General features: G+C 33.9%; 2 protein-coding genes across 5 annotated transcripts; one reads left to right on the top strand and one right to left on the bottom strand.

Moving 5' to 3' along the window:
* The first annotated feature begins 2,058 nt into the window (after window positions 1–2,058).
* Window positions 2,059–3,714, top strand: LOC127097994 (uncharacterized). Its single transcript, XM_051036494.1, has 2 exons — window positions 2,059–2,597; window positions 3,355–3,714. The coding sequence occupies exons 1-2, from the start codon at window positions 2,274–2,276 to the stop codon at window positions 3,478–3,480; spliced, it is 450 nt and encodes a 149-aa protein (XP_050892451.1). The 5' UTR covers window positions 2,059–2,273; the 3' UTR covers window positions 3,481–3,714.
* Window positions 3,715–6,930: 3,216 nt separating this feature from the next.
* LOC127097993 (phosphatidylinositol-3-phosphatase myotubularin-1) lies at window positions 6,931–22,588 on the bottom strand. 4 transcript variants are annotated; one of them, XM_051036489.1, is made up of 19 exons: window positions 22,354–22,586; window positions 22,192–22,260; window positions 18,481–18,555; window positions 17,666–17,737; window positions 17,002–17,071; window positions 16,592–16,641; window positions 15,723–16,012; window positions 15,540–15,613; window positions 15,329–15,392; window positions 14,890–14,946; window positions 14,157–14,256; window positions 13,948–14,061; window positions 13,329–13,498; window positions 13,054–13,138; window positions 12,675–12,902; window positions 9,216–9,275; window positions 9,057–9,121; window positions 8,693–8,972; window positions 6,931–7,795 (listed from the first exon to the last, which is right to left on the bottom strand). In XM_051036489.1, exons 1-19 carry the CDS (start codon window positions 22,453–22,455, stop codon window positions 7,289–7,291), a joined length of 2,532 nt encoding a protein of 843 aa, XP_050892446.1. In that variant the 5' UTR covers window positions 22,456–22,586; the 3' UTR covers window positions 6,931–7,288. The 4 variants fall into 4 exon arrangements, with proteins under 4 accessions (XP_050892446.1, XP_050892447.1, XP_050892449.1 ...); XM_051036493.1 differs by having other exon boundaries at window positions 7,438–8,151; window positions 22,354–22,588; XM_051036490.1 differs by lacking the exons at window positions 18,481–18,555; window positions 22,192–22,260; window positions 22,354–22,586 and having other exon boundaries at window positions 17,009–17,071.
* Between the last annotated feature and the right edge of the window lie 1,818 nt (window positions 22,589–24,406).

Below are 24,406 nucleotides of genomic sequence, written 5' to 3'. Positions count from 1 at the left end.
TATACAAAATAAATTATATATTCTTGATGGTTTTGATAAACTATCATCACGACACTTTTGTCATATATATAAATTTTATTTCATTCTTCATTTGTTAACCTTTTTAATTTGAAATTTTACTTCCACTTAAATATATTTAATACATTTTATAGCAATCGGCAATCATGATCATACAAATTTGTCATGACAAACATTTATTTCATGAAGTGGGTTCAAACATGTGATGCATAAATTTCATATAAATACAACACCATTGAAATTATTTCTATTCTTTTAAAATAAACAATTTTCTTGCATAACTAACATATAATAATAAATTCTATGTAATAAATTAATGTTTCATATTTAACAATTTTCTATGGTATATCCAAATAAATAATGAATTTACATCATTAATATTTTTTATAACTTTTCTTCATAAATATTTTTCAACTTATAATAATTTAAAATATATCTAAATTATTTTTAATATCAAGATTAATAATATATAATATTTTTCATATTATGACATGCAAATAATATATATTATGATACACAAATAATATGAAATAAATCATTTTAAATTTAATAAATTATTGCACAAACTAAAATACAATGCAAATATGACCTTGATATTTTTAGAATTTTATTTACGTCATTTTATATTACCAAAACATACACCATAAATTTAAATTCATGGTTTTTTTTCCACCGAATTTCATCTAAAAGTAATGCATTATTAATTAAAATAAATGACTTATACTAAAGAATAATTTATTATAATTTACATTAAAGTAAACAGCATACACCAAATTCACATATCTGCATTATTCAATTTCTGGCAAGTATAAATTTTGACCATTTATTTTGTTATTTCAACAAATGTTAAAATCAAGGATTTGAACTCTTGAGCTTTTAGCCAATATCAACATTTTCAACCACTACACCACATAGCAAATTAAAATTAGGTGATTCATAAGATCACTTTAATCATTATTATTTTTCAAAATATTTTGGAAATTTTTCCAACATTTTTTCTAAAGCAAGGATACTTCTAAAATGATGAAGTGTCTAAAATGATGAAGTGTCAATATCAGGTACTCATCCCGTACTCGTGGTATTTCATTTTTTTTCTCATTATTCGATTTTGAATGAAATTTATGATTTTTACAAATATCAATATAGCATATTTATATGTTTTATTTTTTATATTGTATTTTAACATTATTTTTAATTTTTCTTATTTTTTATTGTGGTGTTTTGTTGTGAATCTATTAACAATTTAGTTATTTGTTTGTACATATTATAAAAAAAGTTATTTCTTATTAAACATATTTGTACTTTGATTTTTTCTAAGAGAATAATTCATATATTTTATAGTATTTTAAAATAAAAGTCAAATTTATTTCAATATCCAACGTTTAGGATTAACTGACGGTGTAAAATCCATTTACACTGTCAGTGTATTTCAATTAAATATTCTTTTTAATGATATATTCCATATCGGTATGAGTATTTATACCGTATCCGAACCTATGTACAATAGGTGATTTTTTATTGAATTTGTTCGGTTTTAAATAATGAAATAAAAGAAATTTAAAAATAAAACTGAAAATTTGAAAAAGAAAATGGATTTAAAAAGAAAATATGAAATAATTTTTGAAGGTGACATTGAAGTTATCTTGAATTTTGGATTTTCATGAAGTTTTCCTACACTCAACTATTACGTAAACATTATGAAAAAAGGAAGGTCAATTTCAACCATTATTAACTAGTAAACCATTGATACACATAATTTAGATTGTTTACTATAATTAAATCATCATAATTATTTAATTTTTAATTATCACTACTTCTAAATCCACATTCATAAATATAAAATTGATTCACTGAATTTAATATTACAATTATATTAAATTATAAGTGATATTTTTTTATTTAAATATAATTTTTTAAAATTACAGGAAAGTTATTAATAGGAAGTTACAGCATAGGAAAGTTATTAGTAGGAAGTTACGTGAAAATTAATAATAATGGTTTTATTAGAAGTTATTAGATAAATTATACAATAAAATAAATGTAAAAATGGTAAAAAAATAGATTACAGATAAATAAAAATTAATTTGATTTTTTTAATACGTAAGTAATTAAGAAAAATAAAAGATATTCAGAGAGATGCAGATAGAAATATTCTATAAATAAATAACTTACAGAATCAAAGCAAAGCAACAATTCAAAACAAATCCATCACTTCCGTTTCCGTTGGTATATCCGCCGTCGCAAAAACCATCAGAATGAGTAACAAATCCACCGGAACAGTGGTGGTTACCACCGCCACTACTACTCAACAACCACAACAACAAGTAGTTGAAACCGCCAAGAATCCATTCATCCCTTTCTTCCCCAATTTCAATTTCAACTTCAAACTCCCTCCTTTTTTCTTCCCACCAAAACGCCACCATCATCATCATCAGGGTGAGGAAAAAGGAAAGGCTCCGAGTGTTGCAACCTTTCCGAAAACCGAACAATCTGCCGTCGTTGTTCCCGCGCCTCTTCAGGCTCAACCTGATTCTCAGGTCCTTTCTGCCAAGACTTCCGATCCCTTTAAGCTTTACCAGGTATTCTTTTCATTTTCAATTCTTCATTATATTAGGGTTACATTTTTTATTTATTTTAAGTCAAATTTCAACCTATGTATTGTGTCATGTATATATCTTATTAGGGTTTTGGTACAACACAAAGGAAAATTGACACATAGTTTGTCGAAAAGATACAAACTTGAATTGTGTAGTTGTGATATGATTGAGTGATGAAGATTTGTTTTGAAATGTGGTTGGACACTCAACCTTACAAAAACCAACTACCAACTTGTAGTTGTAGGATGGGGATTGTCCCTACTTATTGGTCCGCCCTTAGCGGAAATTTGATAGTAGGTGGTCCACTGAATCTTAAACCAAGACTCTGATAGCATAGTAGATGGTCCACTGAATCTTAAACCAAGACTCTGATAGCATAGTAGGTGGTCCACTGAATCTTAAACCAAGACTCTCATAGCATGTTAAAAAATGTGGTTAGGCATAAATCAATCCTATAAAATCGGGTTTGGAGGATGAGAATTGCCCTATTTATAAGCACATGTTTAGACTTTTAACCTATTACTTTCATTCTTGTATTTCTTGGATTGGGTATCTAATGTTAAGTAATTGTTCACTATTTAAACTTGTTAGAAGATCAGAGTGAAAGAATCATGAAGATCTTTCACTCTGATTTTTAGTCTAATTAAGTGACTAGTTTGATGGTGTTATACTTTGAAATAGTGATTGAAGAGTGATAACTTTGGTGAGTTCTGAAAAAGTTGTTCCATTTTGTTTACAGATTTATGCAGTAGGAGCATTCCTTGTTTCGAGTTGGATTTGGGCAAGGTGGAATGAGAGGAAGGCTCGAGGGCGGTCTCCGAATGACGAAGATGCCAATGGTACTGGATCACGGGAGAATGAATAGATATTTGTATTACTAGTTGTATACAATGATGAATGATGCTACTTCAATATTTTCACACTGTTTCAAACAAAATTTGTTTCATTTTCATAACAGATGGAGCTGCTCGTTGTTACAGGTCAATAATAGTTAGATATTAACCCCTCAAAACTATCTTTCTATGCATTTCTAGAACCACAGGAGGTTGTAATTCTTGAATCAACATAATGAAAGTTACAATAAACTCTTTTAAATCAATAGTTGTTGGTCCTTACTCTGTCAAAATCATTTTTACAATAAACTATCATTCATTTTCAAAAAGGATGATTTTAGTGAAGTTTTCCTTAGCATTTGTTACTTTTTGGAATTTTTCATAAAACGGACCTTAAATAGTTAAACTGATCCCGTCGCAGTACTCATACATGGGATGGGATTGTTGGATAGTTTACATATTTCCCAATTTTTGAATATTATGTCAGATTACAACTAATTCTTGTATTATGAAGCAATTTCCAACCTAAAAAATAGAAGCTATAAAGTGTAGCTTCTTATCCAACGCCATTTAACTTTTCAGCTATCTATATAAAGACCTCTGGTCCCCACTTATGAGTTAGCAGTTATATATTTTAGGGAATGTTTTTTCCATTTTTATGAGTCCTTCCGTACCATTATGAAAAGTTTAGACTATCTTTAGAGTTTGGAGATATAATTTTGAAGGCATCTATTTTAGTGATTCCTTATATCAAATTGAAGAGGCATCACATTCTGACATAAATTAATTCAAAGATGAATCTCCGGACGCATCTATTTTAGCTATTTCTCATACCAAGTTGAAGAAACACTCCTATTGTGTCAAAAATTAATTCGGAGATGCATCTTTGTATATGTAAAAAGTGCGTCTGAAGATGTATCTCAGTAAATATCATTTATTCAAAAATTAGTGGATGATCCGGAGATGCATCTCCAGACGATTTTGTTTTATATTCCGCGTCAGACTGTCTTTCGTATTTCCTTCTTCATATCTGGAAGATTTCTTTTTCTTCTTCCTCTCAAACTTTTGAGCGATGTGTCTCATTCAAGTTTCTCTTTGTAGTAAATTTATAGTGTTGGAGCTCTAACTCCTCCTTTCCAACATCTCATAACTCATACTTTCAATTTGATTTGCTAAGTTTTTAAAAATTCTTTCTTTTTATGTTTTGATTTGTAGTTAGTTGTTCAAGCTACATTAATTGTTTTAGGTAGATTAGATAGTAGTGTAAGCGAATTTGCTAGGATATAAGAATATGCATTTCAGTACTTTTTGACTATTAGAACAGAAATAGCGTATCTGCAATAAGACAATCACATATTTTTTCGGAGATGCATCTTCAGATTTGGTCTGCATTGTTTTCGGAGATACATCTTCGAATTGGCTCAAGCAAAAAATGATTGATTTTGTGGAATTTGTGAATTTGTCCTGACATGTTTATATGTCTCTGTTTTAAACGCAGGTGCAATGGATAAAAATAACACTAGCCAAATTAGACTCGGGCATGTGTTCCAAATTGCGTCGGTACGACGTGAGAGGGTCGCAGTGAGGACCACGAGGCCAAGAGTTGTTGATAAATCGTTTGACATTGTGTCTACTTCGCAACTCCGAGGCTCCTGTGTGTCTGGTTCTCGCAGTTGACTCCCTCACGTCGCTGAAGCCCCTGAAGCGCAGGCAGAAGCCGCTGCCAATGCTCCTTAACAGAGTTTTATCAAGGAGGCCCATTTAACACCTACATATTTCATTTATATGTCAATGTTGCTGATAGGCATGTATGTAAGAAAAAATATTTTTATTTTCTTTTGAAATTCATATGTTTTCAATTAATTAAGTCAATGTTGATGGAGATATTTTCTTTTGACATAAGTGTTTGGTTTGTTGATGTAATACGTTATTCTGGTCTTGTTGGGTTATGTTCTTCTGCTTACATGACCATACACCACGGCATACAAGAGGTTTTTTGCTGAGAGGTGGCATTCAGAGATGTCATCTTTCCACCTTCCTATATTTTCATGATGCTTACAATATTTTTTTGTTATTAATATTTTTATAATTCACTTGTTACACTTGTTACTAATATTGTATCCAAACCATTTTTAGGGATGGATTATCTCCTACTTCTCTCGCATCACCGGTGAGAAGTTGAACATATTTATAATGAAGACTCGTCATGTGCATCCGCTTTTGTTCCTTACAATGGGAGTAGTGTGATCGGACCATTCAGATTGTATCTTGATTGTCATGTATCATATGACATTTTCTTCTGTCCATACGAGATTCATCGGAGGACGCGTCTATTTAAGTCATATCCTTATACTTCTAGTGGATAGCATGTGGGTCATCTATTATGTATCCTTATCTTCCCGAACGAGTGATGCCTCAATTTGGCTACTTATAAATTATTGAAAGACCTCTTTGCGTCGACTCCTCCCATTCGTTGCAGAGATCATGGTGTGATATTAAATGATTTCGATACTCATTTAATACTAGGGGAGTATCACATAGAGTTCTTGTACACGGGGTTATTGTTGACAACTACATGATCTGGTTTTTTTGGGTGTCACACCCTATCATGACACCATGCGCTCCTAGAGGACCACTTAGGTCAGCTAACCAGGAGGTATTTGAGGGTTAGGATGAGCAGACAGAAAACATAACGCGGTTTATCGTCGTGTTGTGGAGATGTATAGAGTAGACATAGAGTCAAGACTCTTTGAGGATGACAATTCCTAGTTGACCCTCGTGGAGAACATAATTGTCGAGTTACGAAATGTCGTGCAATACAGTCGGAAGAAGAGAATGCGGGAGGTTCGACGTACATTGTATTTTTTTGTATTTTTTGAAATATTATTTATGATATTTCATTTTTTAACTAATGTATGGCTATTTACTTTCATTTACCTTTAATTAAACTTAATTTTACGCGATTTTACGTCAATATAACCTGATGTTGAAACGATGGTGTTGTTCTAAACGATTCGAGGGAATTTTCGGAGATGCATTTTCGAATTAATCCTCACTTATAATTATCTCGTTTTCAATATCTATAAAAAAAAATTTAGAGGATATTCAGTATATAGTTTTCATGCATCTCCAGACCATATATTTTTACCAAAATGGAGGTGGATATCCAAAAAGTCCATTTTGGTGTGATTTAAGTGCATTTTAAAATGCATGTCCAAATCGCATAAAGTTCAAATTTTCAAAAATCTGAAAGACACCGCTAAAGGTGGAAATAGCATTTTCCTATATTTTGATGGTCTAATATTCGTCATTTTTTGGGATGAGTTGTTGAATTTTGAGATTGTCATATTATGCTTAATAATCTTTAAGATTATTCTGTAGTACCTTGTTAATGAAACCTTGTTGAAGTAAAATGATAACAGCACAATTCATCTAAAAAAAGGACAGGGTGAGTAACAAATTAATATAGGACACCCTTAGCATATGCTGAACCTTATCAGATTGTGAACATAATGAATTGGGAAATTAATGTAATTACATGACAACGATTGATTGTCTTCATTAAGATGTAGCAAAAATGTTAACAAAAGAAAAACATGATCCTCTCTACAAAATTGATCTTAATAAGAATGATTCCAATGCAATTGGCTACTATTGATGTCCCTAAATTTACAATTATACACATGTAAAAAATAGTGAGGACCACCATGATTTAATCAACCAGACTCTAATAGACTGTACAATTCCGGAGAGTCTAAAAAATGCCACTGTAAAGAAGAAAACCAAAATTGGTTCATGTAGCTATTCACTATCAGTCTATTTAGGAAGAAAAATTTCAGTTTACTTGGGTTTGAAATAACTGTCGTCAATCGAAAGCCGGTCAAATGCATCAAAATTTGCCTTCAAACCAACAAACTGGCTACCTAGTTGAGCACAACCACCATTTGGCCACATGCAGCCTCCATCTCTACTGCGAAAAGGGCATAGAGTTTCACAAATTCGACTAATAACATTGTTTCCATCATCATCTTCTGTTACAGAAAGAGATATATCCTTTTTATCGTTATTCACAGTGCTACTTGATACTTGCCTAGAGGAAAAATGCAATTTTTGAACTGCCTTTTCTGGGTTGTTTTCAATATCAAGAATGCAATCACCACTATTAGAAATGTGAATCTTGCACCCAATTGACTGAATTGCACGCTTTATGTCTGTGTTTTCTTTTATTATCCTTTTCGCCTTGGTCATAGCTGAGATGTTTAACAGTTTCTCACGACGCAATTCAGCATTCAACGATTCTATAGCATTTGCATTTTCTCTAAGTTTCCTGTCTGCCACTTCTTTAGCCTGTTACCATCCCACACAGCACTAATAGCATTAAAAGGAAAATTCTAACTGATCAACAATTCAACTCATTTGGAACAATGTATAAACAATACAGAATTGTTCTGATAATTGATAAGCTTAAGAAAAGTGTGTGAAGATGAGTAATGGTCATCCTGAGACGGAGAAATGCAATGTATTTTGAATAGAACAGAGTAAAATTAGAAAATTAAGAATATAACTCTTATAATTTGGTTTGGGCCTAACTCATCCCTACAAAACCGACTTGTAAGGTGAGGATTGCCCTCACTTATAAACACAACATAGGTCATATCTCTAAATCCACCCCTTCAAACCCAACACAATGAAGGTGTTGGAGGCTGCAATAAAGACAAGTTAAATGCCTCAAATTAGCCGACTAGAGACGAACCACAATGAAAGCAGAAATTCCAACAATAACTATGAAGCACAGACGCCTCTAGGATAATGCGTGCCGCAGTGTTAGACACGTGTATGACACCCGTACAACCAGTGTCGAAAAACTCAAACAAGTGTCCCAAAAAAATTATTTTTTCTATGCTTCAACATTCTTTAAACAGGTGTCTGCCACACCTAATGACACTCATACGACATGTGTCGGACAAATCAAACAAGTGTCCCAAAAAATTGTTTTTTTTTACTTCCACGCACCTTGTACATTTCTTGGACAAATCTCAAATACGTATAAAAGGATTAAAGATGTGTTGAAGCAATGTTGATCAATGATGAATTAAAAACATTAAATTTGATTAGAACTTTTTTTTTTACTTTTGTAATAGTAGATGGATAAAAGAAGGTCAAGTGTGTGTTTTTTTACATTAGAAGTGTCTACGTGTTTGTGTCGTGTTAGGTGTCCGTGTTGGATTCCATGCTACATATTACCTTCTCCATCTCAGAATTTTTCAGTTTTATCTTCCTACATTGTGCTTCAATCTCTCCACTCTGTGCTTCTTCTGGGCAGGCCCAACGAAGGTGGAATTGAGGCCATAAAGTTGGGGCTAACGCTGCTGCTGGGGGGAGAAGAGGCCCGTTGTACTTCAGTGAATCATAAAAGGGATTACAGTGCACATGGGAATTTCCTTCTGATCTCCGCATATCAGCCAGGTATGCCCATACACATCCACAACTTTCAAAAACATTGACTTGCAGCCTCTCCTTCTCACTGAAAAACATATGCAATCATAACAGAATTCAATAACCAGCAACATAGAAACTGCACTTCCCTTAATGCACATAACAGAAATACCTATTAAAGAAGAAGTTTCCAAAGCGAGAAGAGAACATGCAGTCTAAGAAGTCTACCAGGAAAGCCTGAATAATGAAATAGTATAAGTTACCAGCCAGCAAGACACATAAAGAGAGTTTTACAAAGAAAACAAATACTGAAATATTAAAGAACATATACCGCAGAAAACTCAAAGGCAAAAGGATACATCCGCATCACTTGTGACACACAATCAGCCCACTGAAAAAATATACAAGGAAGTGAGTTCATGATAAACATGGACACAGAACGTAAGTATTATGCAAAAAACCAAATCAATCACCAACTCTAAAGGCACAGATAAAATGGGTTGGAATAATGCCATCAAGATTCCATGGTCTAAACCTCAACGTGCATCATATCAATGAAGCACATACACAATACATATCGATGAAGCATAGACATAATATGGGTATTGAATACAATACATATCCACTGTCAGTCATTAAAATATAATATAGGATAGGATACATTTAAAATGCGTATATAAAAATTAAAATTAGACAATAGTTAAATCATTGTCTAACAAAAATCAAACTTAGAAGACAACTTTTAGAACATTACTAAGTATTAAATCTAAACTAAGATATTGGACTAGTAATCAATGTTAAATCAAAACCATGAAATTGAACTTGCAACAATTGAAAATTGGTAAAGATTATGGGAAAAGAAAACCAAACTTGAAAAATGGTAACCATGAGAGGATATTAAATGGGTGCATCACAAATTACATAGGAGGGAGAAGAAGTAATTAAAGTTGAGAGAAGAGTAATTAAGGAGGGGAAAGTTTGATTCATGTGCTAGAAAAAATGAACAGGCATGAGATAAACAGATACATATCGGTGGCTTGTTAAAGACGTGTCAACAATGTATCGCGGTGTGTCGCTGCCCTATCGTGACATATCGGAATTTTGGTTTTTTAATTAAAAAATCTAGATATTCCTCCAATTTATCTCGACAATGTATTGTGGCGTATTGGGTGTAACTCAGCAGATTTTAGTGTATCCCTGTTTTCATAACTTCAGATAGTAAAGGATAAACTAAATAGATGAAAAGATTGTTAATTTATGCTAGCTTTGTCTAACATGCACAGGTGAGACAAATGTTGTTTGATGCACATCCTTTATCCCCTTGGATTAAACAACCTCACCATATTGTGGCGTATTGGGTGTAACTCAGCAGATTTTAGTGTATCCCTGTTTTCATAACTTCAGATAGTAAAGGATAAACTAAATAGATGAAAAGATTGTTAATTTATGCTAGCTTTGTCTAACATGCACAGGTGAGACAAATGTTGTTTGATACACATCCTTTATACCCTTGGATTAAACAACCTCACCATATTGTGGCGTATTGGGTGTAACTCAGCAGATTTTAGTGCATCCCTGTTTTCATAACTCCAGATAGTAAAGGATAAACTAAATAGATGAAAAGATTGTTAATTTATGCTAGCTTTGTCTAACATGCACAGGTGAGACAAATGTTGTTTGATACACATCCTTTATACCCTTGGATTAAACAACCTCACCATATTGTGGCGTATTGGGTGTAACTCAGCAGATTTTAGTGCATCCCTGTTTTCATAACTCCAGATAGTAAAGGATAAACTAAATAGATGAAAAGATTGTTAATTTATGCTAGCTTTGTCTAACATGCACAGGTGAGACAAATGTTGTTTGATGCACATTCTTTATACCCTTGGATTAAACAACCTCACCATATCTAATAGTAGACTATCTACAAAGCATATTTCCCATCCTTTCACCTCAATTCCACCGTCGCCTCCCCTCCCCCTTCACAAGCCAGGACAGTACCACACTAAACACCCTTATCATCCTCTGCCTCCCTAATCTTCATCCTCTACCCTCCCCATTACCTTAGAAATAATATTCTCTTCATCTTTGTCCAAAAAAATTCCAGTGTTTCTGGTGTTACCTTTAGTTGAATCAAGAGGAAATTAAATCATTAAAGATGTGGACAATGTGGATAAACCAAAATGCAAGTAGAAAATTAAATCATTAAAGAAATGGACACTGGATGAGCAAAAAATAAAGGAAGCAGCCAAGAGCTAACAGTGAAACCAGGTCATGATAGCAGAAAACCATAGTCGACTTGTCTGGTTGGGATCAATTTGTGAGTTGGAGAGCTTCTGAAAGAGAAAGAACAAAGCTGGCAAGGAATCACAGATGGTGGACCGGAGAAAACCAGATCTAAAACTCCATAGAAATATTCAGACTGAACTTAGTAACCTGGGGAAGGCGGAGATTGAGATGGCTGAATGTGGCAGGGACGATAGAGATGGTGGTTCTCTTGCATTTGGCTTTTTGGAGTAACAACAACAACCAACTATTATCCCACTAAGTGGGGTCAGCTACATAAATCAAATTATGTTATACTGTTCTATCCATGACCAATATGGCTTAGTAAGTGAGGAGGAAATCCAACAAAGAAGGTTTATCTTAAATATGGTGGAACTCTATATTAGAAACTGGTACGGAGTACAAATTAATAGTAATAAGGACTTTTATTTAGGGCAGAATATGCTTACAACAGACGCATAATTACATACACTATATAGGTTATATAATATAATCCACACATAAACTAAAGAAATAAATAGTATACTATAAAAAGACAACTCCTATTCAAGAAATTCGAGAGACTTCTCTCTCCCCAACCCATTCAAAAACTACCCGAAAACCACTTTCCAATTTTCTTTCTCTACTTATTCGTTATTCCTAAATATAAACATAATTGACATGAAAAATATAACTGACCTAAGTGGTTTGCGCATGGTAAGATTCTCCTATTTATATATGCATAATAGTAACTAATGTAAAAATAAATGAAAACATGGAATTGGGTACAAAGCCTCTAATTCAAACTATAAACCAACCATTAAGTAAAAACAAATGGATTTAATTTGTATGCACCGTCAGTGTAAAGCTAGCTATTTTACACATACATCCAATGATGTGTTTCACAAGTCACGTTACACGATGTGGCGTTACATGATGTGGCAACACAACGTTCGATGCATTGTAAAATACCTTTACACTGACGATGCATACAAATTAAACTAAAAACGAATAATATAAATAACCCATGAAATTAAAGCGTCATAATAGAGAAATATGAGTTTAACAAACAGGAAACTATAATATCTTAAAAGTTAAAACTTTATTATCATCATTGGTTCATCGATGTAAAAAATCTCAATATTGCTTTGCCTAGCCTTGTTATTTACTATTTTATTTTCACAAGGAAACTTACTCACAGTCACGGGCAACTAAATAAAAACTGAAATTCTCTTGGGCTAGCTAAGTTTTGGGTCTAAGTTGGGCTAACAATCAATCGCTTATTATTTGTGATGTCAATACTTACTGACAAAACCACACCATTAAATTTGTACTGATACAAACCTTCAAAGGATTATCTCAAGTTATTCCAAAAAATGAAATAAAATCAAAAAATAAGTATACAGTACGCATTGAAGCATCAATTTGAAGGACAGATTTCTAAAGAAACGTCTAGAGAGAGAAGCTATAACCAAGTTTTTTTAATACTCAATGATGCCTATAGCTTATCTGAGGAACAAACCTGCAAAAAAATGGGAGAGTAGTTGTTTGAATTATGTGCATGAGATGAAACTGGAGGTTGAGACGCGAATGTCCCTGATGACTGGTGCATGGGTGATGATGGGATGCTAGTTGAAGACTGTTGCCTAGATAACTCAAAAGACATGTTGCCAAATTCAGAGATAGATGGTGTTCCCACACGATCAGAAAATGGATGACCAAATGCTAGCCAGTCTTTTTCAACAAGTGCCTATATAGGAAGAAGCGCAATTAAAAGATAAGTTCGTTGACTCAATTTTAACAGCAATGTCAAAGAGCAAAGAGGGGGAAATTTGTGTATCTTCATATGGTGACATTGATGTACAAGATGTTCAAATAGTTTAGTAATGGCATTTCCTTACCTGAAACCCTCTGAATGTCCGATAATATGGATCAAGCAACAAATTAGCAAGTGAAACTAACTGGCTTGTCCTATCCCATCCGTCACTATCAAAGAAAACAAGTACACTCAACATACAAGGCAAAAATTTGAAACAACAACAATAATCAAGCTTTTTCCCACGAAGTGGGGTCGGCTCATGGATCAAACTATGCCATAATGTTATATCAAAAGATTGAAAGATTGTAATTTTTATTTTACAAGTTTAGACTAGTGAGAAATACACTATCATAGTACCTGCAATGTACAAGAACAGAAGCCTTTTCCATAGCAATACGAGCAGCAATCCAAGCTGCACCAGCTAAGACATTCTGAATGTGCAACAACCACCCACTGTCCCCAAGGGTTGATACTGAAGCAGACATACTGCTTAAATTGCCGCCACCCCATATTGATCCACCATGTCTCTAAACAGAACTCATAAAAACAATCTTAATACAACTCAAAATTGGAAGCGCATATTCCATTAATTAATTCTACACAAAAGTTACTCTAGCCAGTCATAAACAAGTTTAGTAGAACATGTATTAATGTCATTAATTGGAAATCCTGCCAAGTTAAACAGTCATTACATGACAACTTCGGACTTCGATACAATAAAACTATGACAAAGACAGTACCACCAAACAGTTGACCATGTTAAGGGATGGATTGAGAGGGAATAATAGTTTTACTTTTATGCTAATACCAAAGTCCACATTCAGATTTTGTAAATCAACCAAAAATTGTCAACAAAAAGAAAAGTATAACTTCCAACACTCTAATTTTTGACACATCTGCAAAGCAACCTATTTTGCTAATCCACTCAGTACATTGAGAACACATAGCAAAAATATTTTAGCTTTCAGATACTGACCAAAAAAGATGACATTCCATCTGATGATGTTCTCCCATGAGTGTCCATGTATTCTCGGAGCCGAACAAAGCTCTCTCTCATTGCATGAATGTTGTCTATCCCAAAAAAGATAATCTGACAATATATAAATTAAGAATGTTAATGCTTAAAAATGAAGCCAAATTTTAAAATGAAAAAACAAGTGGACAACTCAAAAGCCTATTACTGACCTCAGATTGAAAATAGTTTGATGATGATTCTGAACCACCTCCCATGGCTCCATTAGCTAATGCATTTTTCCTTGGTCTCGCATCAGCGATATATAGCTTTCTAGAAGAGAAATACAATTTTAGAATGCAACAACAACAACCAAGCCTCATCCCACTAAGTGGGATCGGCTACATGGATCAACTTCCGTCATATTGTTCTATCCAGGACCATGCTTTTATCTAGATTGTTAAGCTCAAGATCTTTATTAATAACTTCTCTTATAGTTTTCCTAGGTCTTCCTATACAATTTTAGAAATACAATTTTAGAATGTTTTTAAAAAATGCATGGAGGATCACACCCTAAACACAAGAATACATAAACCACCCAAGAATAGCTGCTGTCAATTAAACCATTTAAATTATACAATAATTACTTGGGGAAAAATGAAATCTTAGCTTTCATCTAATAGCTAAGAGTTAAGGAGAGGTTGTTAGAGATATGGTCATTGCACTAGGGAGCACGCTAGAGATATGAAAACCAATCTTTAACCTTCACCCAAACAGCTTATGGTTTTGGGAGAGACCCTCCCTGATTTGCTTCTGACTGATACTTAATACGGATGCAGAATTCATGTTTTTACCAAGATAATAAGTAAATTGCAAAAATAGTTCATGTTTAATGTCGTTGCATAATTCATGCTGAATTTTACCAATACGTGTTTACAATTCAAGAATATGATATACAAATCTGACCTCCTTGAGCCATCAAGGTTGCTGCAAAGTGCAGCCACAAGTTTTTCATCCATGTTGCTGCATGAAAACACATAAAGCTTGTTATTGTTTGTTACGCTAATTTCGTTTCTCATTCTCAGAAAAGACATTTTAAAAATATTCAAACAATCAAGGACCAGGAATAAAAACATAAATAGCAAAACGAAAATGTATTAGCACAGCAGAGTTCATCATCCACCTAAAAAAAAATCTACATACAGAAAAAAACTAAGCATCACTCACTGAGTGAAACCACAAGTATAACTACAATAAAGAATATGCTAATAATACCCAGCTAATTCCTTATAAACTGTTTATACAGCATAAAGAACGCTGTTAAAACTTCCATCCTTGGGAATTAACTTAATATATCTTGTATTATTCTCGTTACATCCAACCAAAAACAAACAATTTGCATTACCTCCTCATATTCCTCATGAGACCAACTAAAGGCTGGGAAGAACGTGCAAGAGCTGCGCCAGTAACTATAGTCAACAGTTCCATTTTGTTAGAAGTGCATCCTCACATTACAATAGTAAAATGCTAAAGAAAGAAAAGGAAAGAAAAGGAAAATAGGAAGCATGGGACTGTGCCAAAAATTTAAAGAAATGTGACCAAGATTTTGCACATACCAGGATGACACCAAGAAATTACAGGCAGTCGGCATCTTGCACGGAATTTGCAAGCCTGGAGCACTTCATCATCACTTACATCAGGACAATTCAAAGTTACCAAAGGAAAAGTTCAGTCGATTCAACATTATCAATATGACAATAACTAGGAAAAGGCAGAAAGTTCGGTTCTCAATAAATTACCTAATGCTCTTTGGAACAACCAAAGCAAATGGATAATTCTGGCACATTGTATAACTGGAATTCACACCACTTATTCTCCATAAGTCATTTGACAAGGTGAAGGACCCACTTTCAATCATGTCCATTGAAGCATGATGTGAAACTTTGCCAATAAGTCGAAAATATTCATCTAATAAGCGCACCAACGAAGAAGTGTTCTGAAAACTGGAAGGCCCGGCCATAAAAGCATAAAGATCCCATAATATTGTTGGCTTTGTACACTTCAGTAGTGCATCATATATTGCACGTCTCTGTAAGATTAAAAAACCAACATTAGATCCTAAACATGCTAAAAGAAAAGAAAGGCTTCTATACAAATGTTCACGACAAAATTTTCACTAGCTCACAACACTTGAAAATGCAGGTTGCAGGGCTACTTCAGATGCCCTGTATTCTAATTTGTAAATTACAATCATAATTGTAATAGGCCAACATTCATTCCAGCAAAATAAATGTCACAAATTTGATAAACTTGGGCTATGTTTGGATTGGTGGTATTTGATGGATGGAATAGAGTGGTAACTAATTAGATTTCATTGTTTGGATTTACAAATAATGGATGGGGTGGAATGGAACATAATGGAATCATTCCATCTCATTCCATCAGATCCTCCACTTTTTTGTTTCATCAAATTTGGGGTTTATGCGATGGAATGAGACTTTATAATTAAAATACTCAAACAATGGAATGGAGTCTTTGTTTCATTCCGCTCAGTTCCACTTCATTTATGTTTCATTCCACTTTGGTCCATCAATCCAAACATATCCTTAGGCAGTAACTAAGACTTCATCTTATAAGGAGGGCATGACTGCTGTCAAAGTAGAATTACCTGTTTCGTACGAGGCCTAAAACCAAAGACTATAATTCTCATATCTTTCCCTGCATACAAGAGCAAAGATAAATCCAGTCTTTAAAAAAAGAAGAAAGACCATGTGCTTAAAAACATATAAAAGGCAGATAGGAATGCATGATCGCTGTATATATTAATTGAGGAAAATAAATACATGAATAGTAAGAAATTTTCCAAACTTTAGCATTGCATCTAATTTTTAAGCCCAAGCTCAACTATTTTGTTTCAAAATAAGGGAGGTTGTTTTACTACATTAAAGTATAAGGTTTTAAACACAAACGACGCATTACATTGGGGGGGGGGGGGGGGGGGGGGGGGGGGACAGTCTAATAGGAGCTTACTGAAAATATTAAGAATATGTTAATAAAAGGAGCTTACTGAAAGCATACCAATCACCTGCAGCAGTCTCTGTGTTGGTGTCTTGTCTAATTGACGAGTATTTGACTGAACCTTAACTGCCTGCATTTAAGTGAGAGCAACACAGCATCATAAACACAGTTCAAAATCTCACAACATTAATAGAAATTAGATATAGTACAAATATTCAATCTTGTGGCTGAGTTGGCAATGAGCATTGAGCTAGTAGCACAAGTTTAACTTGTTGGGGGTCAACAATTTATTAAAAAGAAAATTATAACAAATTTTTTTATAGAAGAAATGATTAAAATATCAAACAGCTATTTTCCCTAAATGAATCAATCTAGGTCCATACTTTATAAATACTTATACTCCAGTGTCATACCCGGGGTAATCACAAGAATTGCTAAATATTTGAAGACTATAAATGTTCTACAATTATTGAGTAAATTTTGACAGAAAAATATAAAAATAAAATGTATGTTGAAAAGAGAAGCAAAAACAGGTGAGATTCAAAAGGAAGCTGACGCCAGACTCAGAGAACACGGATATGTATGGTCAATCCAAAACCAGTACATATATGTTTATAGCATAACAAAATAGTCACACAAGATTGTTCTGGTCAATCTTGCATTGCATATCCAAAGTAAACAAAAATAAACACAATAAATTTGTAAAGAAGTTGCAAGAACTTACTGTCTTGTTAAACTTCTCAATGGTTGCTAGCGGTATTGTTCCAAGGGCAATAATTTTTCTAGTTCCCTCACTCTAGAAAATGCAACGAAGTAAATCAGTGAATGTAGTCAATACGGAAGATAAATTGGCAGGTAACTAAATGTTCCAGATAAGCAACTGAATAAGACACAGAAATACACAAAAATCAGCAGCGGCGCTCATGTGGTGTCTGGCTTTATAGTTTCTAGTTTCAGATTATAAAATTCTCTCACTTCCCATCAGAAATTGTCTTCAAACAACTCTTCTTTAAAAACGAATGAAGTTAGTCATGTAGGAAAGGAGAATAGGATTTTAAGGGGTCAATGTGAGGGTTATCTAGGATGAGCCCCTGATACAGAACAGGTGAGCTGAAGCATTTTGGGGTGTAGTTGAATGTAAAAAAGTTATTTGTAGAGTGATAGAATAGTGTTTAAGGTTAGATTGAAGGTAATTTAAGTTCTATGAACAGGGCTTAAAGAATAAGTGTTTGAAATTTGGTGGGTTTTAGGGAAAATAGAAAGAATAATCAACAAACACTTCGATGAGATAAATGATGACTAAATGTTAGGTTTGGGTAAACTGGAAATTGAAGAACTTTGTCACTTTTCTGACAACTATAATTAATCCAAAACCCTCAATTATGAAACCATTTATACTGTATTTCTTATGCGTTTTCAGTCACGTACAAGACTGGGCATTTCCAAGTCAATGACATTGGGATTGCTTCAAGATCATAATACCTAAAAAAAATTTAGAACTCAGAAGCAGTGTAGGAAATATTATATAAACGAGCTTACCAAAAATATTACACGAAAGTTTGTTACAATCAACACGCCTGCATCATCTGTATTGACAAGAACGACACCATGTCCCTGAGAGTAAACACCATATCCATACAATAGATTAAAACTGGAAAAATGTAAAAATTAGCAAAAGATACACACACACATTAAGGCTAGGTCGAGAAGTAAAAATTAGCAAAAGATAGACACACACACACACAATAAATTATATTTATCAGATGTTATTATAACGGCTAATATGCAGATTGCATCCAACCCATTCATATTTGAGTAGAAATTTATCTCTTTATTGCCTAATTGGTTTGTGGGTAGCAGCGGTGTCGACCAAAGTAATGATAGCAGCAGTGCCTAATCTAGATAGCAACAGTGCCAAGCAAAGTAATAAACTTGTGATATATGATATTTAGGCAGAATATTTCTAGATAAATCAATACCCTTATTCACTGTCTTGAATTCTGTTTTTACGTCTGTTTCGGAAGTAACATCATCATTGACAATTTATGTTTGAGGCTTTCATGCAAGTAGTAGGAAATAAAGAAGGCACACAACATTTGACATAAGGAGTATTTTTGTTGAAAAATTGACACAACGAGTTCAATACCCAGCCTGGGAGTCTTCTCTTACTGGATATGATCCATAGTCAAAGGTACCCTTTTTTTACCACAGCTAAACCAGCATGTGTCATCCCCATTTGATTTCTTATTTGAACCGCCGCCAGCTTGATAATCTAGTATGGTGGGATAACCTCAGGTGAAGCAGCAAATATCATCATCATTTGATCTCTTAAATGAACCCCCACCCACCCATTAATACCAATCTCCCACCGGCCACCTTCTTGTCCTCTAACAGACTCAATGCTCAACAGTTGGCCCCAAAGAGTGAGGGCACGAAAATAGTATAGTGCTCTTGCTTCTATTATTCAATATCGTGCTGCTAGTTGTCCTATAATTGAAGCTGAAGCCATGCTACTTCCAGATGAGTCCAAACTTGAAAAGATGAAGAAAGTTGTATTAATGGAACCACTTTCTGTGAATATTGCTCATGCCACACCTTCTGTGCCTAACTATACATCTCAACCTAAGTTGATGTCACCTCTGCACCTAATTTTGATCCTATGTCCCAATTCAATGGCTACCGTGCCAATCCTAGTGGTCGTGGCTTCAATCGTGGCAGGGGAGGTCGATTTGGAGGTCTTTTCAAAGTTCAATGTCAGATCTCTTTCAAAACAGGTCATGATGCTAGCATTTATTATCACAGACCCTCCTCCAAAATGCCTTCATCTTGGAATGCTCCTCAATAATGGCATGGACCTCCCCCACATGGATGGGATCGGTGGATTAACGGTCCCAATTAATGGACCTCTAACTCTAATCAATGGAAAGCACCTGCTCCATGTGGACCTCCTCCTGGATTTCCCTCACGACCTCTACTTCCTACACCTTTTCCTCAACAAAGACAACCACATATGCCTTTATTACTGGTACTGATGCTGAGAGTCACAGATCTTAGAGTTAGGTTGGTCAAAACTGGTACCCTGACTCAGGAGCAAGACACGATCTGATAAATAATTCTTAACACTTCTTTGATGGCATTACACATTTTCAGGAAAAGATCAGGTCTTGCTGGAAATGGACAAGGCTTTCCTTTTACTTCTATGGATTCCACACACTTTCACTCACCTTACAAACCTCGCACAAATCTTAAACTTCCGAATTTATTACTCGTTCCCGACATCACAAACAATTTCATATATGTTAGTCAATTCGCAAGGGGTAATAATGTGTTGTTTGAGTTTCATGTTGACAAATGCTTGGTTAAATCAAAGGCCAACTCTAAAAATTCTTCTCCAATGCTGCCTAGGTAAAGATGCTCTTCTATTCCTTTTGCACTCTTCAAGAAACTATTGTGTCTCCTCCTCCTTGTGTCAATTCCATCACTTGTGATAGTCCCAACAACTTTCAATTACATACAAAATATACTTGGGATCCCTACCTAGTTGTCTTTCCAATCACATTATAGTTCAGCATTTGACCTATTGTTTGCAGATGAATGGGGGCCTGCTCATATGTTTTCTTCTTGTGGTTATAAGTACTTGTTGACTTGTGTATGCATTTACTAAATATACTTAGGTTTTTCCTATTAAAATGAAATCTGATGTGTTACTCACTTACACACACTTCCTCACTGTTGTTGAAGCACAATTCAGTACTAAGGTTCAGTGTTATCAAATATCGGCGCCATGGCCGCTATTGCGGATATATACATGACGGTTTTTGGCCGGATTGGTAAATATTGACTGATATTGCGGATTGTTCCGCTATAACGGCGCCGCAAAGCAGACAGTATGGTGGGATTTTGGCTCTCCGCCATGTACCGCCATCGACAACACTCTGCAGTGAAAACTGATGGTGGAGGAGAGTTCCAGGCTCTAACCTCTCTATTCAACACAAAAGGCATAGCTCACTGGCTAGCATGCCACACACACGTCATCAAAATGGCTCGGTAAAGCGCAAACACATGTCTATTGTGGAAACAAAAATCACACTATTGACACGGGCAAGCTTGTCTCTCAAGTTTCGGGATCATGCATGTTCCAATGCAACCTATTTAATCAATAGGATGCCTACTGCAAACCTAGACATGAAGCCTCCATACTTCATTCTTTATCAGCAAGTCCCTGACTACAAGGTTGTCAAAACCAAAATGCTACCAAAGATGGGAGAGGGGAGAAAAATATGGAATAAATGTGTTCGTAACACAGGTTTGTTTTTTATCAAATCATAACTAACATGGATCGTAAGATTCTACCTAAGATTCTACCAAAATGAAAAGTTGTATTTAAACAATTACACACACGTATTAATTAATATATGCAAAAATAAGCTTAAAAACATAACTAAGAATTCAGCAAACTTTAACTGAAAATGCATAGGAAAACGGGCAAGAATATCGCTAGTGACACATATGACCAAGAATGTTGGTCGTAAATAATCATAAGATGTAAAATTACACTATTGATAACCTTAGGTTTTGCTACTAAATTCAGCGCATTTGGAATGCTGGCAAGCCCACTTGGGCCTTTTGTGGCTGTCATTTATCTCCCATGCGATAAGAGTTACATTTGTTCTCTACTAGCCACCACCAGCCAAGTTTCATTTAATGCATCCTCAAAGATCATGTGAACCCATATCTAAAAAAATCTTTAACATCATATAAAACAGTTTCCAATAACACAGAAACCGGAACAGACATTCACCAGATACCGCCAACTCAAGACAGATGCAAGATATTTGATCATCTTTGTAAATCAATGTTTGTACTACTATATTCGGTAATAACTACCCATGTGTAATGAATTCAAAGCCAATTAGCAAAGCATTTAAATGTTACAAGTGTCAAACTCGGCACGTTGAGTTCACACAATGTATGGCAGAGCGACTAACCCTAATCAAGGTTTCATGAAATGAATCTAGTTAACTTGTATGCAAATAGCATATCAAGTTGAATACTGGCACCAAACCTAATGTACTGGAAATTGAAACCACGCAAACCATTCATTGCACTATTCTTACTACTACACATTTTCGCTGATTCAGCAACACACACAAAAATTAATGAATCGATTCAGGAAGAAAAATTGAATAGAAAACAGTCATAAATTTTCAAGATTATACACACAAAAAGAAAGAGTGTGGTGTTGCATACTTCTGCCACAACACGTTCGTCATCGAGCAAGAAATCGAGATTGGCATGAGAGACAAAGCGCGCAATTGGCTGCAAAAAGATTACAAAAAAGAAATTAACGAAAAAGGGAAAGAATTGAAGAATGAATAAAAAGAATAAAGAGGGTGAATTAAGAAAAGGAACCTCAATTTTGGTCCATTCGATGGCATCCCAGCTACCAGTGGAGGAGTCTGATGTGTCCCTTAAAGAGGTTGTCGGTGTGGCACGGTGTCTTGGCAAGTCCATGCCGGCGAAGGCGGAGGAGCTCCAACTCCGGCGACGGTTGTGAGAGAAAGAGAAAGCGTTCGGTTAGGTTTGAATTGGAGATTACCAAACGTTCTTTGTGTGTTGTGTGCAACTGACCAATCCATAAAGGTATAAATGATTTTGTAATTATGAAATAATCAATTGGGCCACATCACTTACCATAAAGAAAAATAAAATAAAAAGTCCACACAAATTAAGAAAAACAAAATAAAAAGAAGAAAATGGGTAATGCATGACACTCTCAATCAATGATGATCATACATCTCAGTAAATTAGATTGAAAATTTTAAAATACTCGCATGACTTGGCTAAATGATATATTCTTATTGGATAACAATGAAAAATAATTTTAAAATACTGGTATGACATGGCGAAATGATATATTCTTATTGGATGACAGTGTAAAATAGTGCATCATCATTAGACTCAATAAAAAATCCACACAAATTAAAAAAAATAAAAGAAAAAAGAAAAGTTATTTAGGGTAAATGAAAGTGAAATAATTTTTTTTAAATATCAGAAAGTGCGCAAGTGTCATTTTTTTTTTCTTGAATATGTAAACACTCATACAAAATATGTTCTTAAATGTAAATATATTTATATTTATATTATTTTTTAAATACTCTTAATTAATATTATTAAATATATTAGAATATAAAATAAAAATATATATATATATATATTATATATATATATATATATATATATATTATATATATATATATATATATATATATATATTATATATATATATATATATATATATATAAACACATTAACTACGTACCAATATTTTAGAGTATCATTTATATTTTACATTTGAAAAATAATATAGGGGACATAACTTATTTTCTGAAAAGTATTCATCCTCCGGTCACTATTATAAACAAATTTGATTTTTTTTGATATATTTAACTGTTAATGTATTTGGTCTATATATGGACTAAATATATTAACAGTCAAATATATAAAAAAAAAAGTAAATTTTATTTATAATAATGATCGGAAGGTGTATATAAATTCGATCGAGGATGGGTAGGGTTTAAATCGATGTAGGTGGTTGGTTCATAGTTTAATATCTTATAATTATAATAATAATAATAATAATAATAATAATAATAATAATAATAATAATAATAATTTTTATATTTTTTATTATATATCATTGTTCTAATAACATTTATTCCTTCAGGTCTTGGAATCAAATCCCATACTTCATTTCTCTTGAATTGCCCTAACTCTTCCTGCATGGCATTGATCCAGAATTCATCAGTTAAAGCTTCTTTAACATTCTTAGGCTCAATCTTTGACACAAAACATGCATGTGAGACCACTCGCCTTGATCTAGTGGCGACTCCTTTATTTAGATCTCCTATAATGAGATATTTAGGATGATCCTTCTGAATTCTGATAGAGGGTCCCTTGTTTACTTGATCAGCTTCAGGTTCAGCCTGGGTGGACTCAATCTCACTACTTTTATCAGAAGGTTCAACTGGGGCATCGTTCAGAAATGTTTCAACATCGTTTGTGACATCGGTCTCTTGATCATCAACAACAACATTGATAGATTCCATCATAACTTTAGTTATGGAATTAAAGACTCTAAAGGCTCTGTTGTTTGTTGAGTAGCCCAGAAATATTCCTTCATCACTCTTGGGGTCCATTTTCCTTCTTTGTTCACGATCAACTAGGATATAACATTTACTACCAAATACATGGAAGTATTTGACAGTAGGTCTTCTTCCCTTCCAAACTTCATATAAAGTGGTTGAGGTCCCTTTTCTTAAGGTTACTCTGTTGTGAACATAACAAGTAGTGTTCATAGCTTCGGCCCAAAAATGGTAAGGCAACTTCTTAGCATGAATCATAGCTCTAGCAGATTCTTGGAGAGTTCTATTTTTTCTTTCCACCACACCATTTTGCTGAGGGG

Source organism: Lathyrus oleraceus, chromosome 6 (assembly GCF_024323335.1).
Source record: "Lathyrus oleraceus cultivar Zhongwan6 chromosome 6, CAAS_Psat_ZW6_1.0, whole genome shotgun sequence".
Classification (NCBI taxonomy): Eukaryota; Viridiplantae; Streptophyta; class Magnoliopsida; order Fabales; family Fabaceae; genus Lathyrus; species Lathyrus oleraceus.
This window is presented reverse-complemented; position numbering and strand designations above follow the sequence as displayed.